General features: G+C 39.3%; 1 protein-coding gene across 3 annotated transcripts in view; it reads right to left on the bottom strand.

Annotated features, from left to right (window-relative positions):
* Tdrd3 (tudor domain containing 3) overlaps window positions 1–12,054 on the bottom strand; it is a 140,632-nt gene that overhangs the window by 39,788 nt on the left and 88,790 nt on the right. For all 3 annotated transcript variants that reach the window (XM_051160892.1, XM_051160891.1, XM_051160893.1), the window contains one exon: window positions 943–1,793. In XM_051160892.1, the coding sequence (XP_051016849.1) occupies window positions 943–1,793 (851 nt within the window). The remainder of the gene's footprint in view (window positions 1–942; window positions 1,794–12,054) is intronic.

Below are 12,054 nucleotides of genomic sequence, written 5' to 3'. Positions count from 1 at the left end.
AAATATATTTTTTAAAAATGGGTATCAATCCAGCCTGAAGAGAGGAAGAGGGCGGCCCCACCTCTGGGAGGAACTACTGGCCCTGGATAGGTGCGGAGAGAGGAGAGCCAGTTTTGTTTAGAGTGTACTTCCCGGTAAGCTGACCATACTACACTCGAGGACCCCACATCTAAGATGATATGGGCAACACAAATTGGACTTGATGGGGATAATACATTTTTAAATAAAAAAATTGAAAAACAGGACACAAAGTTGAGTGGGTAAGGAGCAAGGGGTGGATCTGGGCAGAGTTAAGAAAGATGTCAAATATATTTAAGCACATCACAGAAAATTCTCAATGAGCTAATAAAAAAAAACAAAAAAAACCTAACAACATTCTGGGTTCTTTTCCCTTCTTGTGCTCACCCAGTTTCCCAGCTGTCAAAAGATTTGTATCATTGTACTTCTTTTTGCTTTTCCTCCATGTCTTCCTCTTCTCCTTTCCTACCATGGCTTCTTTCTTTTCCCTTTAACCAACTCATAATTATTAATTTATTTATTATAAGGTGAAAACTAGCTAATATATATTTCTCTCTCTTTTTTTTTTTACAGGAGATTCACATAGCTTTGTACCACTAAAATGCTCCCCCTCCCACCCCCCGCACCTTGGGAATAAGTAAAATTTTCAAGAAAGTAAACATCTATAGTTTAAAAAGTGATAAGTAAAATACGACTGAACTAAGTTTAATCACTTTTAACATGGTTCTCAAATGTAAACTAAAGCAAATTCTGCCTAAGCACGCACAAAAGATGTTAATTTTTTTTTCTTTTATGAATTACATACCTATAAATCTCCTTAAAGGCTCAAAACAAGCACAATTACAGAATAAAATATAGAATACCATCTAATACTCCCAGGAGAACATCTTACAGTATGTAGCAATGTGTTTGCAACATTCATACCTTGTTGTCTTCCCAATAAAGTGCAAAACATTCATCTCCAGGTTTCCACATTTTTGCATACTCCACAGGAATAGATGATTCTATCACCTTTTCAGGCTTAATTGGCCCAGATCTTCTTTTGGGGCCACTGTTATAAAATATTTTATCATCATAGGGTCCAGCTGTGACAGGTCCTACTGGCTTAATTGGTCCTACACGTCTTCCTTTCAGTGGCATATCTGTTTCTCCATTTGGAACACCAACAAAACTATTACTTCGGACAGGATTCTGGTAATCAGTATTTACACTAAAATGTTTTTCAATTTTCAGACCACTAAAAGCTTCATTATTCATTGTCCGTGATTTTCTGTCATAAAAATGATCAGGATTACCTGTTTGGTTTTCTCTTTTCCCTCGTTTTTGATTATTATAATCTACAAATTCTTGAGGAAGTGGGTTTTCTTTTGCCTCTACATACAATGGACCTCTTCCTGATCTGTTTTGCATAGAGTTATCTCTTTTTTTAAAAGTGCCATCGTTGTGCTGAGAACTTATCGGATATGAAGCGTCTTTAGTTCTGTCATATCTAGAATACGGCCTATCGCACTTGATCCTCTCTTCAGCCCACACTTCAGAACCTGAAGAACCACTGGGTCTTTCAGAGCCTCTATTTCTAGATGATATGCTGCTTTCTAAAGCTGACTTCGAATTGGGGATGTCTCTTTGAAAACGAGGAGGTTTCTCATTTCTCAGCTGCCTGGTATCGTTTCGAGGAAGATGTCTTGCTTGACTGCTATCTTTTATCCCATTTTGTTCAGTATTCGACACTCTGTGCTGTCCTTGATGAAGGTGTTGTGGCTGAGACTTAGGTTCTAAAAGGGAGAAGTACATCAGGCATATTAGAATGAGGAACAGCACTGAGGGCTACTTACTTTTAATGTGCCTAAAATTATTCTATTGGTAAAAGGTTACTATTTTAACATCTCCTGTCTTCATACCATGTTACCTTACTTCTCAGCTTCTTCTGAGTTCTAGTTATCTACCACGAAGTCTTCCTGGTTAGCACACTAGAAAAGTAAAGTGATGATGTGACTCAAGATAAAAGTAGTTTAGTAGCTACAAATTTATTCTATGTCAAATGAGGACACACACACACACACACACACACTCTCTCTCTCTCTCTCTCTCTCTCTCTCTCCCACTGTTTCATAAAAATGTCTACAGTATTACACAATATAATGATTTGTCTTTGATGAAAATGTTTGGGTTTTTATGTTTGTTTGTTTGTTTGTTTGTTTTGACATAAATTTCTGTCAAGAAACAGGTCCTGTACTTTACCTAGGATCATCACTTTTCCAAAGAAGGGCACTAATGACATTTGGTTGACCTATGTCTTGCATTGCAAGAAATACCCTATCAATGTCCAGATAGTAAACACCAATTTAATACATCCCTGTTTCCAACACTCAGTAGAAGCACAAGAACTGTCATATAAAGTGCTTAGATCAACAAGAATAAAGGAGATGTTTAAAAGTTCCAAATCAGACTATAGAGATTCAAAATGGCAAGATAAGCAAGCAAATAAAAGAAAACTCATCAAAGCATATCCACAGATCAGTTAAAGTAAAATGAATTATTTTCTAGATAAGTTTCTAAATGCATGCTTACCATATATTAATTATGAAAAAAAGAAATACCCAAGGCTCCAAATGCCTGCCAACTAGACTGATGAGAAAATTTCCCCAAGAGTATCGATCTTAAAAACATACTCATTCCTAGAGAACTTTCAGGCCAGCTGTGGCGGCTCACACAGGTAGGATTTGCTGAAGGAGGTAGAGGCAAGAGGATCAGCCTGGGCTACACATTTTTCTGGGTACTGGAGAGATGGCTCAAGAGTTAAGAGAACTTTAAGGCCCCACAGGCTAGCATAGGAGGTAGGTTACTACACAGACCTCACCTGCCACCCCATTCCTCCAAGTCCAAGCTCCGAGTCTTATTTCCAGCTCTGCAGCAGAACACAACTGCAGTCTGGCATCCTTCTCTGCCAAAGAATTGCATAAAGCTTTCTCTTTCAACCTTCCATCCTCCCCACTCCCATTATCCCAAGCTCCACCACCATCAGCATTCCCTTAGGCATGCCAGCCTCACAGGCCTGAGAGAACTGTAAGCTAACGAGAAATCTCCACCTCCCCTCTTCAAAACTCAATCCCCTTTTCCACCTCATCTCTGTAGTACACACCACCTACTGCAGCCTCCCCTACTGTCTACCTCCAACTCCAGAGGTTCATGTATCTTCCTCTCAACTCATCCTGTTTATCCCAGCCCACAACTCTAGCAGGTATTGCTTGGGAACACACAGGCCAAGGAAGCAAGGAGCTTAATTGAAGATTATAATTGTTCCCTCCTCTTTTCCAAATCCAATGCCCCAAATTCATCACCACCTCTGTAGAGGACTACCTGTTATGGCCTCTCCAATACTCTCTGCCCCCATTCCCAGGGGACTAAGTAGTCCTAGTGGAGCGCCCAGCTTTCCTCCCTCCTATAAACTCCTTCAGCTCCTATTCACATTTCTGAGTGTCAACTCTTACTCACTAAAAACAATTTTACCCCAACCACCTCCAGTGGCCACAATTATCAGGAATCCAGAAGTGTTTTCTACCAGGCAATATACAGCTACTATACTCTCCTAAGGAGCAGAGATAACAACAGAAACCACGGAATAAAACATCCACCAAAAGAGACAAGATCAGCTAACTGAGTTGTTAGTTGTTAGGGATCCCATATTAACCCACAAAAAAGCCAGGCTGTTTCCAAGACTATAGGCTGCCCTCCGCAAACAGCAAGGCCCCAGTGCTGAAGACAACACCCACACAACTCACTGAACATGGAGATGGTGAATCGGTGCCTACATAGAGCCTTCATCCATATGTTCTAGTGTCTTTGGGTTAGGAATATACTCTGCAGGCTACCATAGGAAAAGATATAAACAGCAAACCAGGCACAAACCCTTTGATCTAGCCTCCTGCCTGCAAGATCTGCTAGTGCAAGGGTAGCACAAAGTTTGTGCCGATATCTGGTTTGATTTAAGGCCTACTCTACAAGATGGCACTCATACCCAATACTGCTTGGGTACCCAAGAACCCGAGACTAGACAGCCCAGGGAACAAAACGCACTGTCCTTTAAAACACAAAGTAGCAGAACAATGACTTCCAATCAAGTTCTGTTATACTCAAAGATCAGTGTCTTGTTCAGCCATCATCAGAGAAGCTTCCTCCTGCAGATAGGCATAAATACAGATATCCATATCCAGACATTTTGTAGACAGTAAAATATCTTGGAACACTTATCCTTAAGTGGGATGTTTCTGTCAAATTCCTCCCCTCGGGTCTCAGGGACTCTCGTTGATGTGGACCTTGAAAGAGTGTGAGCGCCATAGGGAATAGAGAAAAACCAAAGAAAGGCCTCTATATCAACATGAATGAGGCACATATGAACTCAGAGAAACTGAGGCAGCATGCACAGGGCCTACATGCATCTTCACCAGTTCAGGTCCTATTCCTAACACCAAAGAAATCTCCAACTGACAACCACTTGCCAGTGAGAATTTAGTTTCCTCTAAGGGAGTCTCACTGGAGAAACAAATTACTCTCAAGGGTAGGCTCTGTGCCCAGCAGTAGACAGCAAACTAAAAATGAACTCAATGGCATCTTCGGAGGCCCCTGTCTCATAATGCCATGTCAGCTATCTTCCTTATCTAAAAAAAAAAAAAAAAAAAAAAAATCTTATTTTTTTATTTTTCTATTCTATTTCCTTCTCCTTTTTAACTCTACCAGTCCTTTGCATATACATACAACTTTCCTGAGTATGCAATGGAGTGGGTTTCTTTCTTGTGCCTTTTCTTGGGCTCTTTCCTTCTGTTTGTTTATTTTGTCCAATTCTGATGTGTTAGCTTTGTTTTATCTTAGTTTATTATATAAGGGAGGATTGGGGGCATGGAAACCATCATCATGTTATACTGTGTAAGAAAAAGAACTATTTCTAATAAAAGGGAAAAAAAACCTGACTGACTCTGTGCACATACTACTTACACGTCTATCCTGAAAGCACAGACTTATTGTCTTTATTTCACAAGTAAAGAGTCAAAGCAGTGGGCCTCAGCTAAAAACCTGCTGAGAAAGTGTGGAGTCTAGAGCTAAAGTAAAGCCTCGCTGAGGCTAAAGCCCATGTCTTCTCAGTACGCCGATCTACATCCCCAGGAAAAGCAAACAGCAAGTACCCAGTGACATATTAATCACCTCCATCTGTTCATTCTGGTAAAGTGCAGAAAGTGCAAAAGCCCTTTAGAAATCCCTGAATGGTTGAAAAATACATTTGGATGCCAGGACTGATAAATCCTGATCTAAAATTAACAGTATTTCATTTTCAAGCAGAAAAACTAAAACCATTACAAAGAACTGGTTCAACAGTTAAAAGCTTTAAATATCAACATGTAGAGAGAGCATATTTCGGAGGTTTGTATCAGGGTCAGCCATCCACCAGTTTTATAACCTTAGACAAGATATTTAACTTTTCTTAATCTCATCTTAAAATCAATAAACATTCATATAAATAATGTATTATATAAAAAGAATCTCACTTAAAATCTGTGAAATACTTAGAACTCTCAGTAAACATTAATGATCATTATAATGACATTATAAATACTATAATTATATAAGTGAGATTATATACCAATACCCAGGAAAGTCCTGCACTTGGATGAGAAGCTCGTGCCTATTTATACCAATGCTATTCAGTCATCCTAATGCTGTAACCCTTTAAAACAGCTCATGTTGTGGTGATCCACAGCTATAAAATTATTTTCATTGCTATGTCATACCTGTGATTTTGTAATGTAATTATCTGTGTTTTACTATAGTCTTTTGGGGGAGGGGATGAGAACCACTGATTTACACATTCCCATTGCCATGAATGCCCACCACTACTTAGAATATTAACTTTAGCTTTCTGCTTGTTTGCTCTTGTAAGTAGGGTAGAAAGAATGCTTTATTAAAAACTTTATTGCAATGTTATAAAAGAGAATAGCCAAGATACATTATCAGGAAATCCTGCTGCTACGGACAAAGTCTGGCATTACAGAGAAGCCCTCCACTTGGTGCAAAATGGCAGACTATCTTTGCCTGTGGGTTCCCTCTTCTCTATCTGATTTGGACAGCCAGAATTCCCCACATTCTCTACCCGAGGACTGTCCTATAACCATCACAGGTTCAATCCCCTTCCTCCTGAATAAAGTCGTACTTTCATACTTTTTTTTCACTTAAATAAAAATCCATATATCCTTAAATTTTTAGAAACTGAAAACTCTTGCAGCCCTATCACTGGAAAAGTGACAAAGTAATTGCACCTCCACACACGGACACTGTTAAAGTCTCAGAGGTCATTTTTTAATGCAATGCACAGAAACTGCACATTTCCATACACAACAACAAAATGCTTCTGTTCTTCACAGGTAGGGGCTCCAGCCTACTGTGAGATTAGCAGTATTAGCACTTCTCAGTCAGTGAGCATAGCTGCCTCATCCAATTCAGTGCTGTAAGCTTTAATAGTTTTTTATTCTGACATATTTTTTATTATAAAAGCTTAGAATAGCCCCCAATTTTTAGAATATAATTTACTTTTCAAAATTAAAATATAGTTACATAATTTTCCCTTTTCTTCCCTCCAACCACTCCTATGTGCCACCACCCCATTCTCAAATGCATGGCCTCTGTCTTTAATTGTCTTATAATGGCCATTTATAATGGTATAAGGTGACACTAACGTAGAAAATAATGCAGCTAAAAATTAGCAAAAAAACTCAAAAGAAGTAGATTATTATGATGAAACTAGCAGAAGTGTTGTGTGTTTTAGTTGAGCTCTAAAGAATAAGAAATGCAGCACAAGAGAGAAGAGTGCTCCAAAGTGAGCAAACACACAACCCTCTCATGTCTATCTAAAAACATCGTCACCTGTGCTGCTTTCAAAGGAAAAAGTACCTTGTCTTCCAATATCCCTATGTTGATTCTCATTTACACTAAATAAAGACACCAAATCCAGAAAAGTGATTACACATACATTAGCATTTCCTTTAATCTGATAAAGTCTTCATTAATTATTCAAAAATATACATTGCTTTCCTAGGCTCAATAAATTCTATCAAATAAATGATATACATTAAACTAAACACTAAGCTTAAGATGAATATATTTATTAAAATTTTAATGTCCCAAACTTCCTTTAGAAATAAAACTCCACTGTTAGGAAATTATAAATAAATCCTTATTATTATGAATTAATAAATCATGAAAACTCTGAGAACGTATATAATAGACAACACAGCAATCCCACCTACAGCCAGGACCCGGCTTAAACTGCACACCATGCTGGTGCTGCTTACAGATGAAAATAAATGAATAGTTTAATCCAGAGAACTTCCCTATATATTTAACAAACAAATTAGTTTAGTTTAGGCCATAGTTTATGATAACACTCCACTTTGTAGATGAGGAAGCTGAAGAGGCTGATTAAAGTCAAATAACCACCAATACACAGCTGGATGTAACCACACATTCAAGCTACTAGCTTTAATTCAGTAATAACCATGAGTTATTTTTACAATTTTCTCATAAAATTCTGGATTATCATTAAAGCATTTTTTGTCAGAGATATTTTCTTAAAGTACTGTGTGACCAAATCTGTTCCTGCCTCTTCTCTGTCAGTTCCATGGCCACTCAAACACAGTACTGTGTATTCTGGGGAAATGTGAGGCCTTGTCCTAAGCAGTTTTAGGTCAGCATGTTCATTTACATATCCTCACCTGCATAATGTCTGCACATGTTCAAGGCTCTTCCTCTGGCTTCTTTCAGCTATCAGCTCAGAACTCATTTCAAAAATTAGGACCATCTCACCCACCCTTGAGATTAAGTTAGATTCTAGCACATGTACACAGCAGCTGTGACAGAGCAGAACTGCTTTGCTCACTCGCTGCCTTTGCAGGATGTAAGATCTGAGACTTTTGTTTGCTACTCCTCTCTTTGAACAGTGTCTAGTAACATAGTCAGCCCCAATTAATATGTGCAAGCAATAAGGCAAACCGCTCTCTAGTACTTTCTAAAATAAGTTACATGACTTTTTTCTGAACTGAGTATTTTTCCAAGGTCAAGAACACAATAATTTTAGACTCAACACTTTCCCTAAAATACATATTCATGAAATTTCCAAACTATATTACCACATGAGAAAAGCCAAATTCTTGCGATTTAAAGCCAAAACATTCTGATAAAATACAAAACTATCTTACAGAAAAAATATCAAAGTACACTGACAAAATGAAATTCAAAAAGAATGTCCACATATGGTCTGATGGTCCTGAGTAATCCAGGGCCAGTGCATCAGGGTACTAATATATAAGCTGAACCAAGCTGAAACCCCACAACAATTTCTGCAAAGCAAAAACAATTCATTAAAGATACTTATTATAGAAGATGGAGTTAACTAAGTAGTGTATAAGTGAACACAACAATCTATAATAGGGATATTTTATATATACATACATATATGTATGTATGAATATATATGTATGTGAGAGATTATATATATTTTTACAGCTCAAAACTCAACTAGCTTTCTTCAGTTGTATAAATCAGGATATTTTGTGTAAATCTTTAAAGTACTGAGTACATTTTATGACAATCATAAGATCCTATTCTAAAAATTTACGAGTTTAAACCTTATAACTTTGTTTCCTCTATTAAAAATCTCTTCTATAAATGCCTTTTCTGTGATTCAGAGTTAGAGCTTAAAGCATAAGGCCAGAAACTGTCATTCTTATCAAGTATACAAATACAAAGTTATTAAATCATCATGTAAAATTTAAAGTACTTTAAAAACAAAATAAAATCTTCTCATTAAGTTACTTATCTCACCTTACATCCTGATCAAGCACTCCTCCCTTATTTCCTCCCAGGCCCCCCATCATGCCCCACCTCACCCCCCTGTCCTATTAACCTCCTCTTCTCTGAGGAAAAGGGGAGGCAACCCATGGATGCCAAACCACCAGGGCACAGTAAGTATCAGTAGGACTAAGGGCATCCTCTCCCACTGAGGCCAGACAAGGCAGCCCAGCTAGGGGAAAGGGATCCAAAGGCAGGCAACAGAGTCAGAGACAGCCCCACTCTAGTTGTTCGGACACACATGAAGACCAAACTGCATATCTGCTATTATATGTGTGGGGACCTAGATCTAGCCCACATATGCTCTTTAGTTGGTGATTCAGTCTCTGTGAGCCCCCATGCGCCTAGGTTTACTTTATAGTTCTTGTGGTTTCCTTAACCCCTCCAATTCCTTCAATATCCCCTCCCCTCTTCCACAAGAACTGCCCCCCTTGCAAGTTCTGCCTAATGTTTGGCTTGTGGGTCTCTAAATCTGTTTCTATCAGCTGCTTGGTGAGGCCCTTCAGGACTGTTAAGCTAGAGTCCTGTCTGCAAGCATAGCTGAGTATCATTAATAGTGTCAGGGTTGGCTCTCTTCCATGGGATGGGCCTCAGGTTGAGCCAGCCATTGGTTGCCCATTCCCTCAATCTCTGCTCCATCTTTGTTCCTGTATATCTTGTGAGCAGGATAAACTTTGAGTTGAAGGTTTTGTGGGTGGGTTGGTGTCCCCATCCCTCCAACTAGAAGTCCTACCTGGATACAGCTGCTGGCCACTTCAGGCTCCATATCTCCCACTGCCAGTAGTCTCAGCTAGGGTCACCCCTATGGACTCCTGGGAGCCACTTCTGTCCCAGAGATCCCCCAACTATTTTCCTTCTCTCTCTCTCAGTTCCCCATACTATGCTCTCCCCACACCCAATCCCTACTGCATTCCCCTCTTCAACACCTCTCCCACCCAGTTCCCTCTGTCCATACACCTCCAATGACTTTGCTTTCCCCTTCTTTGTGCAATTCAGGCATCCTCCCTGGAGCCCTCCTTGTTATTTAGATTCTTTGGGTCTGTGGATTGTAGCATGGATATCCTGGGCTTTATGGCTAATATACACTTATAAGTGAATACATACCACGTCTGTCTTTCTAAGTCTGGGTCACCACACTTAGGATAATATTTTCTAGTTCCATCCATCGGCCTGAAAATTTCAAGATGTCTTTGTTTTTAATAGCTGAGTACTATTCCATGTGTAAATGTACCACAGTTTCTTTATCCATTCTTTGGTAGAGAGACATCTAGGTTGTTTCCAGATTATGCCTAATACGAATAAAGCTGCTATGAACATTGTTGAGCAAGTGCCCTTGTAGTATGGTGGAGTATCTTTCAGGTGTATTCCCAGAAGTGGTATAGCTGAGTCTTGAGGTAGAGCTATTGCCAATTTTCTGAGATACTACAAAATTGATTTCCAAAGTGGTTGTACAAGTTTGTACTCCCACCATCAATGGAGGAGTGTTCCCCTTGCTCTACATCCTCACCACCATGACCTGATCTTTGAGTTTTTGATCATAGGCATTCTGACAGGTATAAGAAGAAATCTCAGAGTTATTTTGATTTGCATTTCCCTGATGACTAAGGAAACTGAATGTTTCTTTAAGTACTTCACGGCATTAGAAATTCCTCTGTTGAGAATTCTCTGTTTAGCTCTGTATCCCATTTTTAATTGGGCTATTTGGTTTGTGGTTTCTTGAGTTCTTTACATACTTTGGATATCAGCCCTTTGTTGGATGAAGAGCTGGTGAAGATCTTTTCCTGTTCTGTAGGCTGCCATTTTGTCCTATTGATGGTGTCTTTTCTCTTACAAAAGCTTCTCAGTTTAATGAGGCCCCATTAATTAATTGTTGATCTTAGAAACTGAGCTGTTAGTGTCCTGTCCAGGAAGTGGTCTCTTGTACCATTGCGCTCAAGGCTATTCCCCACTTTCTCTTCTATTATTAGACTAAGTGCATCTCATTTTATATTAAGGTTTTTTTTTTTTTTTTTTATCTACTTGGACTTGAGTTTTATGCAGGGCGATAAATATGAATCTATTTGTATTTTTCTGCATGTGGACACCCAGTTAGACCAGCACAGTGTGTTAAAGATGCTTTCTTTTGTCCATTATACAGTTTTGGCTCCTTTGTCAGAAATCAAGTTTGCTTAAACGTGTGGGTTTATTTCTGGGTCTTCGATTCGATTCCATTGATCATCCAGTCTATTTCTACGCCAGTACTATGTAGTTTTTATTACTATTGCTCTGTAGTATAGCTTGAAGCTAGGAATGTTGATACCTCCAGAAGTTCTTTTATTGTACAAAGTTGTTTTAGCTATCCTGGGTTTTTTGTTTGTCCATATGAAGTTGACAATGACTGTAGGGTGGAGGCTGCAAGAAGATTCAGCACTGAAGAGTGCCTGCTCCTCTTCCAGAGGACTCACAGCCCACAACCGCCTGAGACTACAGTTCTAAAGGAGTAGATGCCTTCCTCTTGGTATTTGCAAGCGCGAGCGCGCGCGCGCACACACACACACACACACACACACAAAATAACAAAATAAATCATAAAAAATATTGCAGAGTCCACAGGAAGAAGTAATCCATCAAGATAAACTTGTATGAGATGGCTAATTTTGGATTAAGAAAAGCATAGCGTATTTGTGAAGCACACCTTTAGATGGGTCTGTGAGGGTACCTCTAGAGGATTGGCTGTGGTGTGTGCTGAATGAAAAGGGAAAAGGTAAAGTCAGCTGGGCGCCAGTGCTCCTTAGTCTCTGCCCTCCTGGGCAGCCCAGACACGAGCAATCTGCCCAGCATGGCTGCACTTGCTGCTGCGCTTTCCCTGTCATAATGGGCCACACTTGCAGACTGTGAGACACAATAACTTTCTCCTTAGTGACTTCTTGTCAGAGACTTGGTCACAGCAAGGAGAGAAATAACACTATGTACTACAAAACTTCTATGCTGGACTGAATGTGCTGTTCTGGATGACGTTCTTCAAAGCATCCATTCCGATGTCTACAAAGTATGTCTTCCCTAATGTGTGGTCTACGTCAGCTACTTCAACCGTGTTTGTGAGAGTCTGTAATGATTGGTGTGCTAGACTCATCAGCTTGAACATCTTACAAATGCTGAGTT

Source organism: Acomys russatus, chromosome 18 (assembly GCF_903995435.1).
Source record: "Acomys russatus chromosome 18, mAcoRus1.1, whole genome shotgun sequence".
Classification (NCBI taxonomy): Eukaryota; Metazoa; Chordata; class Mammalia; order Rodentia; family Muridae; genus Acomys; species Acomys russatus.
The sequence above is the reverse complement of the archived record's forward strand: the minus strand, read 5'-3'. Positions and strand labels throughout refer to the sequence as shown.